We start from the raw sequence: 22,151 nt of genomic DNA on the forward strand, positions 1-22,151 counted from the left end.
AAAGATATTACGTGATGTTGTCTGGAATGGAGCCATTAAACGCTTCATTTAAGCAAAGGTTTCAGCAGGAGCAGTGTCATCGCATTTTCTTGAGAGACAGTAGGGGAGATCTAGTTTCAAGCAGGCGAATTCAAAATTAAGCAAATTCAGTCAGTCCTCCCTCTTCGGGCCGAGAAGTGTCAATGGGGGTTGGAGTGTTAGCTAGTGGAGTTGAAAGTGAGATGGAATTGGGGTGTGGTAGTAATAACACGAGTGGGGTGTCCGTCCCCATCTCTCTAGAGAAGGTTTTCTAGGTTGGGAATGGGAATTATAGTTTTGAAGAATACATAATTCCAGGAAGAGCTAATGAAATATAAGTAGATGTATAAGGGCAATTGATTAATGATGATTTTCTCTGAGAAAAGAGGGAGGAGCTTGATTGGAAAGAGAGAAGGCAAAACTAATGAGGAAAGGGAGCTCCTGTTGTGCCACAGTGGAAACGAATCTGACTAGTACCCATGAGGATGCGGGTTCGATCCCTGGCCTCGCTCCGTGGGTCAGAGATCCTGCCTTGCTGTGAGCTGTGGTGTAGGTCACAGATGCAGTTCTGATCACTCATTGCTGGGGCTGTGGCGTAGGCTGGCAGCTATAGCTCTGATTCGACCCCGCGCCTGGGAACTTCCATGTGCTGTGGATGTGGCCCTAAAAAAGCACGAATAAATAAATAAATAGATAAATAAATAAAAATTAAAAAATTAAAAAATAAAAACTAATGAGGAAAATAATGTGGGTTTATGCATTAATAAGCATTCTGGACAGTAAAACACTAGGACATGCTAAAACCTCATTCCAGTGTTGGCTACTTAAAAATGAGGTTTGCTGCAACCTCTAATCCAATTGTTGGAGTCAGTCTTCTTGCTTGATTACTTGGTAACTAGTTTCAGTGCTATTATCATCTTCGTGATTGTATATTTTCTCCAGTGGACACCCTGCATCTCCCCTTCTTTTTCGTTGTGTGTGGGAATAATGTTCTCTGCTATGGCCAGCGATGTGCTCTTTTGGTTACTTTTTCTTCTGTTTCCTCTACAGGCTTGAGTTGTATAGGAAAGTACCAAATCTGCGAATTCTGGCCTGTGGTGGGGATGGAACGGTAGGTCCTTGAAATAGAATCTGGTTCCCTCCCTTGTCTCCTCCATCTGTCTTTTGTTTTCCTTCGGACAGTTCATTTTCTTCAATCCCACCTCACAATCTTTCCAGTTTCCTAAAACGTATGTCGCTTATGGGAATCCACACCCTTAATGGTTAGGAGCGACTTTGTGATTGCCAAGGTGGATTCAAACGTGATCTTTCTAAGTTACTCCTCTGCTACAGACTTTCCTGTTCCCCAGACTAAGGGTGTGGTCAGATCATCAGACTGAAGATTGCAGATGGTGAATTGCTTCTACAAACAGAAACAGATCTGTTTCCATTTGTCCTTAATAATTGGTCAGAGCTGTGGAGAATGTGTACACAATTGAAATGTTGCTTTTTATTTTTTTTTAATGAGCAGAAATAAAACTTAGACTATTGACTACCGTTGGTTTGCCTTAAAGATCAGTGCTTAGTCCCTCTTGTAGTCATTTTTGAAGAAAAGATGGAATTGGGCTAAAGTTTAATATCACGAGTGTTTCCCCCAGTTTGTCTCATCTTTGTCGCAATTTGCCCTCTCCATATGTTGCTATATTTAGCAAAGGCAAATAATTGAGAATCATGACATTTGGATTTTACCGCCTGGGGTCTTTTTCTTCTGTATTTGGAGTCTGATCTCATAGGATTTTGTTATAAAATATCTTTGGCCTTTCTCTAAGCTCCCTAATTAGAATGTTTTAGTCTCAAAGGTAGCAATGAAATCTTCTAATTTTACTTCGCACGGTGCTTGAGCACTTAATGCAAATACACATTATATACTAATAAAGGCAACCGGAAAAAAGCAAACAGTGATTCCACTGGTCCTTTAAGATTTTCTTTGGAGAGAAAAACATTTCTCAGTTGGGAAAACAGCATTTACTATTTTTCAGGAGTCTAATACACATTATTAGCTTATACAATTCAGTCTAAAGTCTTAGAGCAGGGAAACCAAACCTATTTCACTTTGTTTAACCCAGTGTTTTCCAAAATTAATTGACTGTGGGGAGATGGCTGGTGTCCTGAATTCATAGTCCTCCTTTCTTTCTTTTTTTTTTTTTTGGGGGGGGGGGACATTTTCATCTTTTTTTTTTTTTCAGCATAGTTGATTTACAGTGTTGTGTCAGTCTCAGCTGTGTAGCATAGTGACCTATATATTGTACATACGTATATGCACACACACACACATACACTCTTTTTCTCACACTCTCTCCCATCATGGTCTGCTCCAAGAGATTGGATATAGTGCCCTGTGCTGTGCAATAGGACCTCATGGCTCATCCATTCTAAATGTCATAGTTTGCATCTACCAACCCCCATCTCCCCGTCCATCCCTCCTCCTCTCTTCCCTCCTTTGGCAACCACAAGTCTGTTTCCATGTCCCTGAATCTGTTTCTGTTTTGTGGGTAGGATCGTTTGTGCCATAGTTTAGATTCCACATATAAGTGACATCACTTGAATGACCATTACCTCAGATCCGCATCGGCTGCCTGTTCCATCTCGGTACCTTGGGCTTCATCGTGACTTGGCTCGTCCCGTCCAGCCTTCCCCGTCTACGTCTCCCGTTGCTTCCTTCTTCCTTTCCTCTACTCAGCAGATGTGTGTAGGAAGCACTGTCCTAGGCTATGTGGCATTGAGGCGTTGCCTGCAATTAGGTGAGTGTTTAGAAACAGGGGATGCCAAAGCGTAAAGGGCAGAGAAGAGAGTCAACTCCAGACACTTGTGAAACATCTATAATGATGGCGCCAGAGCCAAAGTGCAAAAGGAAGGGGAAAAGATAGAGGCAGAAGGACCATCAGTAGTCAGGGGAAAAAAAAAAAAAAAAAAACGAGGAGTTTCAAGAAAAGAGGTAGTGATTACATCCTTAAGAAGAGACTGAGAGTTACTATAGATTTGAAGACTAGGACGTAACCGGTGGTTTCTAAGAAAACCGTTTCAATAGGATTTGGGACAAAACTGAGAAGGAGAGAGACTTCTCAGTACCGCCCTAATGAGTCCTAATGACGAGATCAAATTACAGCGTTGCGTTTCTCTTAAGTCCTCTCTGGCACCATTAATGTCACCTTACCATGTAGAGTACCTGGGTCTCCTACTTTTCTGCCATCTCTTCTTTAAATATCCTGTACTTAAGAGATATTCCAGAAGGCTAAATAAAACTTCTCATTCATGTTCTAGGCACTTTCCCCTCTTTGGTATCTTATCTTTGATCCTAACTTCAGTTTTCACATTCTTCTATGTAACTCACAGTTGCACTAGACATTTATACTCGAGTCCCTTAAAACAGGCGTCAGAAGTAGTGTATTCCCCCTAGAGTTTGGTGCATACTTTTGAACTAGTTATTTTGGTCATTGGTAACCTCTTGTAGGCCAATCATGCAGAAATCAAAACTTTGCGTATCTTACACCTTATGTAAAACCAGGTTTTATTTTGTTTTACCTTGTAAAGGTGTTTTGTGAAATGTTTATCAAGATTGTGTGATTGATACTTTAAATTTTATCAGTTTCGAATATGAAACTTTTAATTTTGAGTATTTATATAAAGAAGAGCCATCCTGATGATGGATTCATGAAGGAAACTGGTGGCTCCAGGCAAGTGAAGGATTAATTCAAGCAAGCAAAGGGTAATTCTGAGTGTTGGGTACATATTTGACATAAGGTGTTCAGCCTTCATTTAGGGAGCATAGAGCTCTTTGTAGAGGCTGTCAGAATTCTGTCAGTCAGTGACAAGTTTCCAGGAAGATAGAAATGGAGCATTTTTGACTGGTTAGGATGAGGACATGTTAACCCTTAATCATAGTAGTTTGTGTACCAAGTATTATGTAATATATAGACATCTTGCATTAATTTGGAAAAAAAGTTCATAGGCGTCAATGTGGGTTACTGTCACTTTCTGCTATTACAAAGTGCACAGAGGCAAAGAGATCCGTCTCCCAGTATTGCACGTGGAGGTGGCAGAGGTGGCTTTGAGCAGGTTCCTTAACCTATTTTGAGACGGTCTAAACCTGAAAGGGGATACATTTGGATGCCTAAGGGTCTTCACAGCTGTCGCTGTCTATTGGTATAGACCATTGCGGTTCAAGAGCACTATAATGTGGGCCACATTTTTTAATTTCAAGTTTTCTGGAAGCCACTTAAAGACACTAAGAAAAAGCAGGTGAAATTAATTTTATAATCTACTTTCTTTAACCCAGTGTATCCAGATTGTATCATTTCAGCCAGCAATCAGCAGAAAGGCACTCATGGGATATTTTATGCTCAATGTATACAGTCTTCAGAATCCAGCATATGTTTTAAACTTACAGAACCTCCAGTGTGGATGGGCCACATTCGAACAGTCTGGCAGCACATGTGGCCAGTGGCGCCTGCAGGGGACATTGTGGGCTCAGTCTCTTTGTAACTGGTTCTCACAATCCAAGGTTGTCAGAGAGTTGTAGGTATGGAATGGGCTGGTCCCATCCTTGATCTCTAGGCTGAGAGAAAACTTAACTCAGAATGATCTCCAATCTTCATGTTTATCAACTAGAAATAGTCTCTTTGGTCATGGGGTCAATTTGTATTCTGTCACTTCCTCGGCCACATCTCCACCCATCCAGCTCCCCATGGCTGTCCCCTTGCTGACATATTGAAGAGCGTGTGAGCTGTGACAGTAGAGTCACAGGTACTCTCCGCTCCTTATGGATCCTTAAGGGGAATCATGACCCCTCCTTCCCTGCCCCTGACCTTGGTGAATTGGGCTGGATCTGAAGGTCCACCTTTACCCCTGTTAAAGTCTTTCCAATGGACTAGAATCAAATGGACTCGAGCCACCTACCTACTCCATGCTTATTTCTTATTCACTCGGCTTTCCTAGATGAGGATTGACCTCCCCAGGAGGCACCGCCATGCCCTGACCCACTATAGCCACAGCAGGGAAGAAAGTACCAGTTCCCTTTAATTGAGTGGGGCAAGCGGGTCATCCACAGCCCTCTTCTCCCTCAGCCTCTTCATGTCCCAGCCTCTCTGGAAAAGAAGCACATGGTATACCCTCTGTCATCCTTGTTGCAGATGAGCAGATGCATAGCCTAAATCTAATTCTCTTTCAGTAAAGCTCATACCTTAGAGTTCCCTTGTGGCTCAATTGTTAACGACAGTATATCCATGAGGACGTGGGTTCGATCCCTGGCCTCACTCAGTGGGTCAAGGATCTGGCGTTGCTGTGAGCTGTGGTGTAGGTCACAGACGTGGCTCAAATCCAGCATTGCTGTGGCTGTGGTGTAGGCCAGCAGCTGCAGCTCTGATTGGACCCCTAGCCTGGGAACCTCCACATGCCATGGGTGCAGCCCAAAAAAAGACAAAAAAAAAATTCATTCCTTAACTTTTATCTTGATTTCTTTAGGGCTGATTTTAAACATTTCTTTTAACATATATTGACTTTGTAAACAGTTAAATGCAAATATAAAAATATCAGGAGTTCCCACTGTGGCACAGTGGGTTAAGGATCCACCATTGCTGCAGCATGACTCTAATTCGATCCCTGGCCTGGAGTCCATGTGCCATGGGTGCGGCCAAAAAAAGAAAAAAATCAAAATGAAGAATTGTAGTGAGCATGTGAGGACAGGCCACTCAGTTGTCAAATGCTGCATCTTGATTATTGTTCGGAGTTAGAAATGCCTTCATTTTCCTTTGATTTCTTCATATGAGTATCCTTCACTTTTCAGCCTGCAGATAGGGTGAGGCAATGCAATGTGCACCTGCTCTGTTTATAGAAAATGTCAGGTCACGGTCCTCTCCACCCTCAGCCAGCTCTCATGCTAGCCTGTTAACAAAGAAAGCATTGCTTCATGTGCACTTGGGAAATGCTCGGTGCTGGTTACAGCTGAGCGTGGACAGGTGGTGGCAGCATCGGCCAGCTAACGCTGCTTGGCTGGGCCGCTTTGCTCAGGGCCAAAGCCCGGGTGTTCTAGATCACTCAGCCCTGCTTTTCCTAACACAAAGGCAGGAAGGAATTCTGCAGCTTGGAAAATGATCTCGCCCAATCCGAATAGTTTCCTTCCATTGTGGTGGGAAATATGCTAAGTGATGCATGTTGCAGTTAATGAGCTTTAATGGAAGGGGTGCTGGCTGAGCCGGTGGAGATGATTTGGGGTGATGCAAAAGCCCCAGCAAACATAGCCCCTGCCCACGAACCTGCAGTCTGGATTTCCAGCAAGAGCAGGGCCCTGGGTCCTGGGTCCTGGGGAGGTAGAGCCTTGAGGTACAGCTTTGGGCCTGAAGATCTTGGCTGTGATTTTGCTCTCCTAGGTGCAGAGATAGCGATTATTACTCAAGATCTTTTATGTCTCCTGCTAGTGTAGGTGTATTTATTCCATTTCTCTCTCTCCCTCTCTCCCCTGCTGCAGTGCAGCTTGGCTTGTACAGCTTTGTCTGTGAGAGACAGACTTTGTGGCTCGATGGCAGTCAGTGGTGGGATTGTCTTGTGAACTTGAGACTCAACTTTTCTTTTAAGTGGAGAGACAGGAACAGAGCATTTTGCTTCTAGGAGACTGGACCTTTATAGATGAGATAAAGAAAAGAGGAAGAAAAATACAGTTTAATCATAGTAGTTAATGTTAATTTAGCATCTCTTATGTGTCAGGCACATGCTAAGCAAAGTCTACATGTTGTTTAATTGATAAAATACCTTTACAAAGCAGGTACTAGTATCCTTTTTTATGCAAGTGGGAGCTTAGTTAAATGACCTGTCTAAACTCAGGCAGCCAGGATATGGCAGAGCTGGGCTCCCTCCAGCTCTGTGCCTTCCCTGCACCCCTACATTTTGTTACTCTCTGAGGAAGCTAGTTGTTGGGCGGTGATGATATAACTTCTGGGTGAGAAAAGCTATTCAGGACCTGTGCCATGAAAATGACCCACTCCAGCCAAAGACCTATTAATCTAACATGGATCATACATGAGGGAATTTCAAGATTTAAAAAAAAAAAAAAAAAACTATGCTGGGGGAGGCAGGAGGCATTTGATAACTCCAGGGGTTATATAATGTTGAAATACTAAGATGATCTGCTCAGAATCTGCGGAAAATTATAGAATTAATTAACTGGTTATTGGAAAAGGAGATAGAATCTGGTTATGCAGCTTTTTAGGGCAAAAAAATTGATAAGAAAGGGGAGAATCCTTTGCATTCAAATCAATGACATGTTTTCCATTTCTGCTTTGGCCAAGGGTAAAAGGGAAGGAGATGGCGAGGAAGCCAAGGGTCCCGAGGGCTTAGGCCATTTTCTGGAACCATAGCTCAGTTTTATGTGGTTTCTTGGCAACCTTCTGAGGGAAAAAAAAAAAGGAACAGCACTTAAGAAGTTTGGAATATGGACAGTTAAACTGATCAAAGCACTGTTAGGTGGTACCTTGCTGGTTCATGGACATGATGGGACAGCTATTCCAAAGTCATTTGATAATTATTTGTGTTTCATGGGCTGTGAATTATTTCTCTAACCTTCCCGTCCATCTTAGTATCAGTGTTCTTCCTGGGATCTAGAATTTTCCTCCACAGGCACACATGCAGGGGACGTTTGCTGTGTTAAATTGTTCCTTTTCTTTCTCTGCATCCTCTCATTATTCCCTTCTAGTCGCTGGGCTGGTGTCCAGGGTCCTGAGACTAGAGTTTGGTCTTCTGTAAGTGGCTAAGTCTCCCATCCTGAGGCCACATCAGGGGTGTTTCAGGGATGTCGGTGAGCTCGTGGAAATGGGGGCCTGCTATTAGAAACAGAATTTGTTGCTGCAAATGGCATTATTTTGTCCTTTTTTATGGCTGAACAGTATTCCATTGTACATGTATACCACCTCTGCTTCATCCACTCATCTGTCAGTGGACATTTAGGTTGCTTCCATGTCTTGGCTATTGTGAATAGTGCTGCAATGAACATAGGGTTGCGTGTATCTTTTTCAGTGAAAGCTTTGTCCGGATATGTGTCTGAGAGTAGGATTGCTGGGTCACATGGGAGTTCTATGTTTAGTCTTCTTAGGTCCTCCATACTGTTTTCCTTGGTGGTTGTGCCAATTTACATTCCCACCAACAGTGAAGGAAGGTTCCCTTTTCTCCATATCCTCTCCAGCAAGGGAACTGTATCCAGTCTTTTGGGTAAGAACCTGATAGGAAGTGAAAAAAATGGGGGCGTGTGGGTGGCTGGGTCACTTTGCTGTACAGCAGAAATTGAAGGAACATTGTCAATCAGCTATACTTTAATTTTTTTTTTTTTTAAGGTACTGGGGAAAAAAAAAAAAAAAAAAAAGGCTTTGTCCCTGCAGTTCTAAGGCATCACAGCTTTCTTGAGGTTGTGGCCTCAGGACAGGTCCCTCGCCCTCTCTCTCCAGCCATTTTTCTGGCCACCGGAGGGCCTTGTTCCTACACAGCCTCTTGCCACAGGGGGTGAACTTTTATTCCTCATAATCAGGCAGAAGCCAAATTCCTGGCCTCCTCTGCTTCCCCCCCCCCTTTTTTTTTTCCTTTCTAGGGCCTCACCCATAGCATAAGGAGATTCCCAGGCTAGGGGTCCAGGCGGAGCTGCACACCACCGCCACAGCAATGCAGGATCTGAGCCACATCTATGACCTACACCACATGTGGGATCTGAACCTCATCTACAACCTACACCACAGCTCACGGCAATGCCAGATCCTTAACCCACTGAGCAAGGCCAGGATCAAACCTGCAACCTCACGGTTCCTAGTCGGATTCATTTCCATTGCGCTATGATAGGAACTCCTCTGCTTGCCATTTTGTGTTTTGTTTATTTCTGGCCCATGAAGCCTTTTTCTTAACCTCCTATTTTTGTGTCTAGAGTGAAATGGGCTGTTGAAAGTATGACCTCAAAGCATTACCGTTACCAAGAAAAGATAGACCTGTTTCAAATAAACATAAGCAAAATACTTCTTATTGAAATCTACCTAAAAGAAGATGGGCTGACTTAGGGTATAAATCATAAAGGAGAGGCCGCAGGATCCTCTTTCAGAGGAATTTTAAAGAGCCTGCCTTCCTTCCCCTGCTCTGTCTGGGATTTGGAATTAGCTTTCCAGCAAGTTCCACTGCATTTCAGAGAGTCTCTGGTTCTGCTCAGAGCTGTTTACAGTTGCCGTCAGTGATCCCAGATTGTTGGGATTTCTGAGTTTTCACGTCCTTTTTAATGACCTTTAAACCCCCTTCTCGTAGTTTATTAGAGGCGGCTGCTTTTACTGTGTTTGGTTTGTGCTTTAGTGGCACAAGGTCTGGCCCCAGTCATCAGAACTACGTTAGCATCTGGCATGGTCTCCATGGCCAGCTTAGTGGGTACTGTGTGCGGAGAAGCCCTAGGTGGAAATCTAGGGACTTGTCTGGGGTTAAATCCGCCCGTTTGGTGGGATTCTGGACACGTGTATAGATCTGGATTTTTAGTTTACTTCATTGTGTTTACCCTAGAAGGCAAACACAATTTGAGATTTCTTAACAGTTGGGCAAGTTTTAAGTCCTAAAAACTTAAAGGAGAGGAGTCGTGGAGGAGGAGAAATGGGATTTTTTTTTTTTTTTGGTCTCTTTAGGGCCACACCTGTGGCATATGGAAGTTCCCAGGCAAGGGGTCTGGTTGGAGCTGCAGCTACTGTCCTGTCCCACAGCCAAAACAACCCTGGATCCTTAACCCACTGATGGAGGCCAGGGCTCAAACTTGTATCCTCATGGATACTAGTCGGGCTCATTAACCACAGAGCCATGCTGATGGGAACTCCCCAAGAAATGGGATTTTAGATGGGAATTAAGAGACCTGGTATGACTCCAACTCTGCCACTTCTGATTATTTAGTCTTAATCAAATGATGTGACCTCCTGTGCCTTAGTTAGTAAACCGTCACATTAACTGAATTTGATTAAGCAATTTCCCAGGTTTCTCCCAGGTTCCAGAGACTCTAAAGGTACACATTCTTGATTCCGGGATGGTCAGGCCACATTTAGAACTGGGTTTAGTTCTTTGTCGAAAAGCTCCCCACACCAGAGTGGCTAAGAGGTTGGCCTTTGCTGTGTGGCAAACCTGACTTCGAACACCAGCTCTCCCGTATGATGATGTGACATTAAGTCGACCATTGAACCTTCCAAGTCTTGGTTGCCTTATCTACAAAATGGAAGTGAAAATTATGTCTATTTTGGAGGGTTTTTCTGAAGTTTAATAATTATGATACTTTGCTCAGGGGCTAGCACATAGAAAGCAATCCATTTGCAGCTCTTTTTGTTAATTGTACACTGCTGGACACAAGGTTTTCTGCCTTCCCCATCTTACTATAGCTCATTTATCTTTTTATGCAAATTACTTAGGTCTGTATTTTACATATACTCGTGTCCAATAAATGTACTGTTAAAGTCCAATTTAAAAAATTTATTTATTCTTAGTATATTTTTATTTTTTCCATTATAGTTGAGTTACAGTGTTCTTTCAGTTTCTACTGCACAGGAAGGTGACACAGTCATACATATATATCACTTTATCCTCCATCGTGTCCTATCACAAGTGACTAGATCATTTAAAAGAACAGGACTCTCATGCAGATTTCAAATAAGCACATGTCAAGTTATACATGTCAGTTTATTTAGCTTTTCAATAAAAGAACCAGCAAGGTAATACAGCCAGTGTGTTGGACAAGAAGAGGAAGAGGATTATGTAGTTTATGCCAAAACAATTTTTCTAAATTTGAAACAGAATGGGTTCTTGCCCTCATGGGGTACTAGAACTGTAACCTTTAAAGTCATCTCTCCTTGACATTTGTATCTCTACAGGACAGAAATTCTTAAGCTAACCTACAGTTATAAAGTCCCTAAACAGGCCTGTGACACTGCTCTAGGATGACATTGTGAAGATATGCCAGTTTCTTTCTGCTATGTCCAAGTTTGGGGTAATTTTTCTAAATAGTTATAATAAGACTAAATCCAAAGTATTATTTGTCTTAGAAAAAAGATTAAACAGGAATATGATTCTAGCATAGTATTTACTTTCTGCCTAAACTTATAATAAGTACTAGGTCCATCTATAATTATGTTTTCATAATGTTTCATTAAAGAGAATATAGGGAAATAGGAAGAAAGCACTACTAATTTTTAAGATGATACCATGGAGCGTAAGAGTTTAATGAGTGCTTTTGTGGGCAATGTACCATATTGAGGGTTTTATGTACATTTTAGTGTAATCCATCTTGTGAGGTAGGTATTATTATCTTCATTTTGAAAATCAAACAAATCAGTCTCAGTGAGGTTAAATAATTTAATCAAGATTATAAAGCCAGTATGAGCCAGAATTGAAATTAAGTCTGATTCTAAGTCTTACACTTCTTACAATGCCCTATGTATATACCTCCATACATTTTAAACTCTCCTGAATTTTATTTATTTATTTATTTATTTTGCTATTTTAGGGCTGCACTCTGGGCATTTGGAGGTTCCCAGGCTAGGGGTTGCATCGGAGTTGTCGCCACCAGCTTATGCCAGAGCCGCAGCAATGAAAGATCTGAACCACTTCTGGGACCTACACCACAGCCCATGGCAATGCTGGATCCTTAACCCACTGAGCAAGGCCAGGGATCAAACCCGCATCCTCATGGATTCTATTTGGGTTTGTTAACCGCTGAGCCACAAAGGGAACTCTGAAACTCTCTGGAATTTTAAAGTAGATCCCTAGTTCAACCTACAAATGAATGGGTCTACTTTTATGTGTAGGATAGAGCATATAGAAAATAGTTCTTTTCCTTGTAAGAGACTTGCCGTTTTGAAACTGCTTGAGATAAGTGATCTTTCTCTTCCCTGGTCACTTGATTAAAACATGCCGGTTTGAAAGAAAAATAAAACTGTTCTGTTTTGCTCTCTTTAAAGCCTCCTCCCCTTCTCAGGTTGTCTTCTTTGTAACTTATCTATCTTTCTTATCTCTCTTCTGGCCCCCAAATGTCTGTAGGTGGGCTGGATCCTTTCCATCCTGGATGAACTGCAGCTGAGCCCTCAGCCTCCCGTCGGGGTCCTTCCTCTGGGCACTGGGAATGACTTGGCTCGAACCCTCAACTGGGGAGGGGTAAGGACCACCCTGAGGGGCCACCCATGTCATCAAGCACCAGGATCCCCCAATCCACAGTTGCTCTAATGGAAAGGGAAGATGCTGTTCTCAATCAAGGGACAATTAGAGTTGAGCATCAGGGTTCCCACAAACCATGGTTTCATCTGGTAACTTCTTCATTTTAAACTTACAGTCCAGCTGGGGAAGAAGGGACAGTTTTATTTTTAGACACATGAGAGTTAACATACAGGCTGGGGCTTTTTCAGGTACCCTCTACAAGGTGGAGGGCGGGTTGGCCCCAGGTCCTCCTGTTGAACAATCACAGAGACTTGAGTTGATCCTGGCAATCATTCTTGGCCAAAATAGCGAATCTGGTTCAGATTTACAGTCCTTTCAAAGAGCTATGTCTTTGCTTGAGCATTTGGGTTTTTTGGACAGTGTTACGATGCACATAACATCATGACATGTTTTGGCTCTACGGGTAACCACCTGTCCTTTTCGCCATGGAGCCAATGGCAGGCAAGCTTTTTGAAAGTAGTTAACCTGTCACCAACCAGCCATTTATTATTATAATTGTTGTTGTTATTTTAATAGTACTAAGGCTGTAAGAAGGCACAATATGCTAACATAGGCTGCCCCACCAGCTTTTTATTTGCGCATATGAGGCCATTGCCTGGGCTGGGCTCCAGCTATAAATCTGGCTTTTAGTGCATTAATCTCCACAGGTGGTAGTTATGTTCAGATATTAGTAGATACTTATTTGGCTTTGGGTGAATGAACCTCCCACAGCTTTTTTTTTTTTAAAGTAAGCATATTATACATAATAAATATATTTATGCAAAGCAGCTCATGTATTATCGGTATTAATTCCTCGCATCCAAATCGATGCCTTGACTGCTCTTTATAATCACGCTGTCAGTAATTGTGCTCAGGAAGTAAGTAGCTGCCCCGCAGGGCTGTCCTCAGTCAGACTGGCCTTAGGACCCAGAAGGAATGGTGTCCCAGTACAAGGTCAGGGAGAGGTGAGTGAAATGGAATGTTAGCAGAAGAAATGCTGTGTCAGATGTCACAGATTCTTCTCCTGCTTTTCCACATATACCTGATGTGTGTATCCCCCACCTTCTTCTAGAAGAAGGTCTTTGCTCTGATGAAAACAGCCGTCCAGCATGGCTTTCAAATGCTTGCTGGAGATGTTCGTTCCTGCTGCTGGCAACAGTCATTTCTCAGCTCCAAGCAGCTAGAATTCGTCTTTCTGTGCACATCACCCGTGACTGTCTTAAATTCTAAGTACCTCGAGGAAAGCAGCTTACTTTCCCCGTCTTGCTACCAATTGAAAAATAAACAGAGAGCTGTAGCAGAAGGGCTCTGCCTTGCATGAAATACCTTTGGCTATACTGCTTGCTACCCCAGACGGCAGTGTGTGTGTCCTTTGATTGCTTAGGGCTACACAGATGAACCTGTCTCTAAGATCCTTTGCCAAGTAGAAGATGGGACAATTGTACAGCTAGATCGCTGGAACCTCCATGTGGAAAGAAACCCAGACTTGCCCCCTGAAGAACTTGAAGACGGTGTGTGTAAGGTAAGAGAATTCTTTCTTTGACAGAAAGGAACCCTGATTTCCTCCTGCCTGAGCTACAGGAGATGTGTTGCTGGCCGGAGGGTCACGTGCCAATTCTATCCTATGAGAAAGAGGGATAGTGTTTGAGTTTATGGCTCCTAGGGCTGTGAGTATAACATGACATAGTGATTCTGCCTAAATTTCTTCTTCTTCTTTTTTTTTTTTTTGGTCTTTTTAGGGCTGCTCCTGTGGCATATGGAAGTTCCCAGGCCAGGGGTTGAATCGGAGCTGCAGCTACCAGCCCAGACCACAGCCATAGCAACATGGAATCTGAGCCAAGTCTGCAACCTACACTACGGGTCTCGATCACATTGGACCCTTAACCCACTGAGCGAGGCCAGGGATCGAACCTGCATCCTCATGGATACTAGTCAGGTTCCTTACTGCTGAGCTATGATGGGAATGCCTCTGCCACATAGACTTCTAAAGACCAAGATTTCCTCTCCACTTCCGTAGCACAGGGAGCTGTTCTCTGTTGTCAGTTTTGTAACCTTTCAAAAGTCATTGCAAGCTCTTAACCTATGAGAAGATTTAAAAAAAAAAAGTATGGTCTGAAGCATTAGGCACAGGGTCTTTTGGTAGAAAGATAACTGTCTGAGATTTCTGAACTGAGAGCAAATATTTCATGAAGATGCCTAAAGAAATAAATGTTTGACTTAGTGTTTTTCCTTCAGTGATTGAACTTCTCTTTCACCCCAAGACAAATCAAGGGACATAGTTGTAAAAATGGTAGTATAGAGCTTCAGGGAGACATTTGGTTTTAAGTTCTGGCCTCAATTTCATATAAATTTGATAGGTTGCTGAGTATTATTACCTTCCACTTTATTTATTGCTTTGTATTACTTTCCACTTTGCTTCTATGATAGTGTTTTCAAACTTTTGTCGCAAAAGAACCTCCAGGTGTGCTTATGAAAGATGCAGATTATAAGGTCCTAGTCCCAGGGATTCTGATTAAGTAAATGCAGGGTTAAGTCTCAGGCATCTGTACTTGATAAACAGCATCCCTGCTGTGTTGGATTATGCCATTGATTGAGGCCAAGATTTCATGGTTGTTTGAGTCTGAAAACTTGATATCATTTTCGACCAAACCAATGCACATTTATTTATTATCATTGTGATCCTAATCAATGGTGATAAATGCTCAAGTTTCTTATTTGGCTAAAATTGCTTAAACTATATTTTGTCTTCACAGTCTTTTTAGCTAAGCTGTGATCCAGAAACGAGAAGGTTTTTAGTAGATACCATGATTGCTCAGTTACTCTTGAGCTCATAATATCACAGTGTCACTTAACATTGTCCATCTGGGATATAGTACTTCTCTTTAATGTATGTGACTTACAGAAATTGGATAGAAAGAGCCAGAGTACAAAGAAGTGTACCATATGGAAATTTTAAGGTCCTCTTGCCACTCAAGTTGGATAGTTATGCCCTCAGTAGAAATCTATATTTAATTCTCTTCCCAACAGCTTGAGAAATGGAAAGACTTATTTGTGCAGCCAGGGAACATTAATCCAGATAATTAAAGGGCCTGGAAAGTGGATTTTTGAGGAGATACATGGGAAATCAGGACCATTTTTTTCCCCCTGGAAAATATGAATAAGAACTTAATAACAGACTAAACTGTGTGGTTATTTAGGGGATGGTGACCAGATGTTCTCCTAAGTTATCAGTGGATGCTAAGACATGGGTTAGAATTGTAGCCAGAAGAACATAAATGGTAGAAAGGCACATATCTGGGCTTTTGGCAGGATCACCAGCCCTTGCTGTCATGGCTAAGGACTGGTATTTTGTTTAAGTGCAGGAGCTGGAAATTCTCAAATTTGAAGCCAGGAGCATGAGACATGGCTTTGGCATTGGTCTATGTGTTTAGTTTCTTTCCCTGTTCTGCAGTCTGTTGTAACCACTTTTAAGGACTGATTTGACCTCTGAATAATTAAAGCTCTGACTTGGCCCTCCATGAAGGCTTCATCCTTTATTTCAATTAGAGATGAGGCAACCCAATTTCTCTCTTTCTGTATTAATATCTCTCTTGCTTTCCCTCTGACTCTTTTTCATTTTTCTTTGTTGGGACAAGATTCTCAACCTATTCACACAGAGAAATCTTACTGATCAAGGGGTATATGAAACCCTGTAATAAACGTACTTTTGAAATCTTGAGGCTAAACACTTATTTCTAATAGAAGAGGAGTACATTTCTATCTGGAAGATAAACCTGATAATTATCTGGAAACATTATCCAGGCTGAGATAAAATTGCCTCTCTATATACTTTAATGTTTATCTTCCATTCTGAGTTGCAGAAGGAAATGTGGAAGAACCACCATTCGCCCTCTAGCATTTTCCACATGCTTTTCTAATAGTTCGAACACGGAACTGAAGCCTTAAAATATTATCAGTTTTATAGGTTTAATGCAGGACCTGAGGCTGCATACTTCTTTCTGTCCTTTACTCAGCTTGCGGCAGTAACAGCCAGGGACCCAGAAGACTCTGGGAAGGAAAACTAAAGCTTATCTGAATGCTGATAAATACACGCGCACACACACACACATATTTATTTTTCTTTGTTGTCTAAGTTGATAATCATTAAATGGTTCTCACTGACTTCATGCTTACATGATTTTTGTCAAAAAAGCATATATTTTTAAAAAATAGATGAAGGATAAATATTAAATGTTATTCATTGTTAAGTTGCAGGGTTAATATGCTAAACATAAATTCTTGAAAAAAAATGTATGCGCTTAATAGTAGGTTAGACATGATCCTTACAATTGAATTTACTTTCTAAGTTTGCGTAGTAAATCATTTGTTGTAACTTACATATGTTCATCTCTAAGCTTAACAAAAGTTCTCCTAGTACAGCACCCACAAGAATAGTTTTCATTTCATTTTTTTTGCCTTTATTTATTTATTTGGTCTTTTTAGGGCTGCATTTGGGGCATATGGAAGTTTCCAGGCTAGGGGTCGAATTGGAGCTGCAGCTGCCAGCTTACACCACAGCCACAGCAACACCAGATGTGAGTCACATCTGCAACCTACACAAGAGCTCAAGGCAACACAGTGATCCTTAACCCACTGAGTGAGGCCAGGGCTCGAACCCACATCCTCATGGATGCTAGTCAGGTTCTTAACCCAGTGAACCACAACAGGAACTCCTAGTTTTCATTTTAATAATTTATATTTGTATCCCTTGTTTTCTACATTGTTTAAAATTCTTATGTTTATTATTCAAATTGAGCTTTCACTAATGTATAAATTAAAAAATCCCCTGTTCCTTCTATATAAACATCCTCTACCTTGAGTTGTGACTAACCTTTCTCCCAGGTGCTTACCCAGAGACAGGTGTCTGGTTGTAGTTTTTTCTTTTTGCCTGATGACACACAACTTTACCTCTGCCTTTGTTCATCATTGCAGCTTCCTTTGAATGTTTTCAATAATTACTTCAGCCTTGGATTTGATGCCCACGTAACACTGGAGTTCCATGAATCCAGAGGTGAGGACAACGTCTCATTTCCATCTCCCAGGGAGGAAGTTTCCAGCAGGTGTTTTGCATGTTCCCTTTTGTTTGCCTATCACTTAAGTGTTGACCGTGTGCTCTAGTGTTGTTCCATTTTAACCTTCATGATGACCTTGAGAGCTAGATAAGGTCAAAACATTACAGATGTTACCTTGGGACCCATTTGTTTAGAGTCTCAAAGATGGTAAAGGTCAGGACCAGATGTGTGCTACAGGACTCAGGACTGCTGTTTTATTATTTTATTTTATTATAATTGATTTACAATGTTTTGTCAATTTCTGCTGTACAGCAAGTGACACAGTTATACACACACACACACACACACACACATATATATACATTCTTTTTCTCACATTATCCTCTATCAAAATCTCTCACAAGTGACTAGATGTAGTTCCCAGTGCTATACAGCACGATCTCATTGCTTATCCACTCCAAAGGCAATAGTTTGCATCTACTAACCCCAAACTCCCATCCATCCCACTCCCACCTCCTCCCACTCCCCCTTGGAAGCCACAAATCTGTTCTCCATGTCCATCAGTTTGTTTCTTTTCTGTAGATAGGTTCATTTGTGCCTACATTAGATTCCAGGTATAAGCGATATCATATGGTATTTGTCTCTCTTTCTGACTTGCTTCACTTAAGGGACTGCTCATCTTTTAAAGTTTGACTAGTAGCTTTGAAGTTAGTGAACTACTAAGAAGTGATAAAGAGAGATACTTTCCCTAAAGTTATTAGAATACTTATAATTTCTCAAAGCACCCGTTATTAAAGATCAGTACTTTATAACCAGGGCCACTGAAATCTTATAGCAAAACAAAAGTCTTCTTTATGTGCGCAGAAGAGACAATAGGCCCTTTAGGTCAGTGGTGGTGGTGGGGAGGAGGGCTATAGGTGGTTTAAGTTGAAAAAAAGGGCAAGATGGTGATTGGATAAGGTGTGGAAGATGCCGAGACTCCCCACTGGGCTGGAGATAGTATGAATGATGGCTGGTGGTCATTATAAATAGTAGAAGAGATGGGGTCAAGATGGGGGGAGCAAAAGAGTTTTGGAAAGAGAAATGAGAAATAATGACATGCAGTTAAATATTTCATCAAAATTTTCTTATGCCATTCAGAGCTGAGATGGTTTAGGATTTTGGTCTTTGCTTTCCATCTCTTGCTCTCTTGGTCTCTCAAAATCTTTCTTTCTCTTTCTTAAACTCTCTTTTGATTAGTATCACTACGTCTGTGTCTCTAGGCCCTTGTGAGTACTATATGTAACCGAAATAATACTTGGTTATATATAAGTAACTTGTGAGATGAGAGTCATAAAGGAGAGATTGTTTTACTTCTTCTCTTCCACATTCTGCAGGAGCCTATGTGGTTTGAACTCACAGAATTGGAAATACAGAGTACAAAAGGCTACAATTCAACTGTTCAGATTCCAGTAATAATGCAGAGAAAATTCTGATAGCACTTCTATATACTAAAAGTCAGGAGGGGAGCTGTAGAATTAAGGATGTTAGAAGACAAACTGAAAGAAGTATAAACCTACAATCCTCTTACTGAATTCACAATTTTGGTAGACTTTGCATTCCTGGTTTCATGAGGCATTGAGGGTAAAATGCTGAGCCAAATAGAAGTAATACTAATTGAAGAGGGAGAGATATAGTTTTCTTTGATTAGCCAGAAAACCACAGATAGAAAGGTTGGTTGATAACAGAACCACAAATATCAAATGCCCAAATCAGAAACATTGCCCTGTTCCCTACCTCCCTGCCTGAGACAGCTCTTGGAGATTAGATATTCAGAGGGCCAGCATCTACAACCTCGTGTCCTTCCTGTTAATATGGGGGAGTAACTGGAGAGATTTCTATCTCCTTTTTTTACCCCATTTTTTTCTCATATTCTTTGGAAGATCTGAGTTTCCTAATAAAATCTTTATTAATACTCCTTGTAAAGTAATAGAATTGTCACTTATGAATTAATCTCCAAATTAGACATCCAAGCATGAAAAGAGGCCTAAATGAGTAAGTGGCCCACAGTGAGCTCATTCAAGGGAGCCTGATATTTCATCTTATTAATTGAAAGTTATCCTAATGATATGTTTCCTTGTATTGTGAAACTTCAGTGCCTCAGAGTGAGAGGGCAGCAAAGAGAGACATCAAGGTGGAAAAGACCACACTTAGAGAGTTCTTGTAGGAAAGTGATTTTTCCTTTTGTTTTAAGCTTGGGCCTATTTCATTTTAGACATGGATATGCCAGGTGTGGTGTATCTGTATGTCTACATCATTTTATACATGTGTGTGATTAGAAAATAATTCATTAAAAATGCTAAGCATTAATCTTTGGATACTTTATTACTGAGACTTAGTTTAAGTGCTTTCCTGCAATAGGAAAAGGAATTAAAAACATTTTCCCTGCATCTAAGCCAGGGCCTGGAAGGAAAAACAGCCACCAAAGAGCTGATGGGGAAGGATTGATGTTGACTGAGAGTAAGGCATACCATATTCATGGAGAGGATAGATGGTACACAATAAGTATCACAAAATATTGGAACAAGATTTGGTTGATATGCCTAGACCAGAGGTATGAACTTATACTTGTAGCTGTTAATCTATTATTTTTTGCATTAAGTTAAAAGAAATCTTTATTAATGATGAAATGTGTAATGACTCAAGTCAAGTTTTTTTTGTTTTTTTTTTTTAACCATTTTCTGTTTACTTGGATTTTCCTCATATTTTCACCTGGATAGTCAAGAAATCTCAAGCTCAGCTGCAAAAAGAAAAGAAAGTTAGCAAGGCTGCATTTTCAATTAGGGACTTACATGCTTATTTTTACTGAGAGATAGTGGCTATTCTCATACCATGCTCACCATAATTGAAACTTCAAACTGTAACTTATTTATTTATTTTTGGCCATGCCTGAGGCATGCAGAAATTCCTGAGCCAGGGATCAAATCCAAGCCACAGAAGTGATAACACTGGATTCTTAGCCACTAGGCCACCAGGGAACTCCCAAGACTTCAAACACAGCCGCTCACAAATTGAGACTTCATGACAAACTTGTATCATTTGCCATCAAATACTTGAAGAGTGACTCAGTGCCTCATGAGAGCTATTATAAAAAATGAGCTTATTAGGTATTAGTCAAAATATATATATAAATTTTTTTTTGGTGTATATATAGTACTTTAAATTGGGAATTATGCTAATCTGTTTACATGGAGTGGGTAATAAATACAAATTTAATTAAGGCAGAATCTTAAAAATTTAATCACAGAAACAGTTTTTGGCATAGATGTGAAATAGCCCATCAAATTGACATGGGACAAAGGCAGACTTTTGTTATTACTACTTATATTGTATTTCTTTTAAAAGGGGACAATTAAAATAAATGACCTTTATTTTGAGACAGTTTATTAGTGACATTACTGTATAAGTGCTTCTAGAATTACCACTAGAAAAGCAAGTAAGGAGTAAATCTAGTCTAATATTGTATTGACTGTGTATATAAAGAATGCAAACATTTGAGTAATTTGATCAGAAAGAGTTATACTTCATTTGGTTGGAAGACAGATAACTTTTTTATTCTTCTCAGAGTGGCTAAGTCACCCATGGCTGACTGTTGCTGCTTTCATATTATCAGAACATGCAATTATTTGGAATAGAATTTAGAGGTTTAATAGGATTGGTCATTTAATTGTCAGTTGGAGTCTCGCCCAGTCCTGTAATCACTATTGCATTATGACAGTGGTTGAGAAAGTCCATTGAAAATATTCCAATCTTTGAATATATAGCCATGTTAACAACGGTTAGGTTATCAGGTAGCAAAACTAGGTCTCAGTTTGCCTACTATGTGAATTAGATTGTCGTTTTGGAGGGACATGAAGGATATTAAATACATCAAACTTTTAGTCTGAAATTGGATGCTTAAGTTATACTGGCTCATTGAAATTACTTATTATTCAGAGGACTTGGACCTTATACTACAAGGTCAAGGAAATATAATTATGACTTTAGAGGAGGCAGTATGTAAATTTGATTTAGGATTTACTATTTTCGCTGAATATACAGAGGCATGACGATCAGTGCATTTCAAAGGACTATGAATGTTTCATGTTTCGTATGGAGAACTGATTTCTTCAAAAAAAAAAAAAAAGGGTTCTTTTCAGTAGATTGCTAAATTTCAATATCACTACACCACCAAGCTCTTGACCAGGTAGTAAGACTCAAGCACAGCTTGACCTTGAGAAACTCACTGTCCAAGGTTCTCTTTCTAATCTTCTTTTCCATTTTGAACCTCAGCATGGCATCTACTCATCATTCAAGACTCAAGGGCACTTGCCTCTGGAGCACTTTCCCAGTCATTCCCTTTATATGTGACCCCCACTTCATCTTATATAGACAGCTCTGTTTATGAATATGCGAAATGACATTTTGGTTTTTATTTTCAAACTTATCTCCCCCACTCTAAACTCCATGAGGGCAAAAGACAATGTCTTATTTATTTTTATATTCACTGTGCCAAGTCCAGCGGCTGTCTCCATGTTTGTTACAGGAAGGGAAGGTTTAATCAAAGGATAGGCCCTGCATATATCTGGACAAAACTACTTAAAAGAGACACATGCACCCGCATGTTCATTGCACCACTATTCACAATAGCCAGGACATGGAAACAACCCAAATGTCCATCAACAGAGGATTGGATTCAGAAGATGTGGTATATATACACAATGGAATACTGCTCAGCCATAAAAAAAGCATGACATAATGCCATTTGCAGCAACATGGATGGAACTAGAGAATCTCATACTGAGTGAAATGAGCCAGAAAGACAAAGACAAATGCCATATGATATCACTTATA

At 40.7% G+C, this 22,151-nt stretch overlaps 1 protein-coding gene across 2 annotated transcripts in view; it reads left to right on the forward strand.

The window, feature by feature from the left end:
* Positions 1–22,151, forward strand: part of DGKI (diacylglycerol kinase iota) — a 471,782-nt gene that overhangs the window by 264,359 nt on the left and 185,272 nt on the right. For both annotated transcript variants that reach the window (XM_047763504.1, XM_047763505.1), the window contains exons 12-15: positions 1,069–1,129; positions 12,076–12,189; positions 13,613–13,750; positions 17,200–17,278. In XM_047763504.1, coding sequence (XP_047619460.1) covers positions 1,069–1,129; positions 12,076–12,189; positions 13,613–13,750; positions 17,200–17,278 — 392 coding nt within the window. The remainder of the gene's footprint in view (positions 1–1,068; positions 1,130–12,075; positions 12,190–13,612; positions 13,751–17,199; positions 17,279–22,151) is intronic.

The sequence above is a fragment of the Phacochoerus africanus genome, chromosome 16, assembly GCF_016906955.1.
Source record: "Phacochoerus africanus isolate WHEZ1 chromosome 16, ROS_Pafr_v1, whole genome shotgun sequence".
Classification (NCBI taxonomy): domain Eukaryota; kingdom Metazoa; phylum Chordata; class Mammalia; order Artiodactyla; family Suidae; genus Phacochoerus; species Phacochoerus africanus.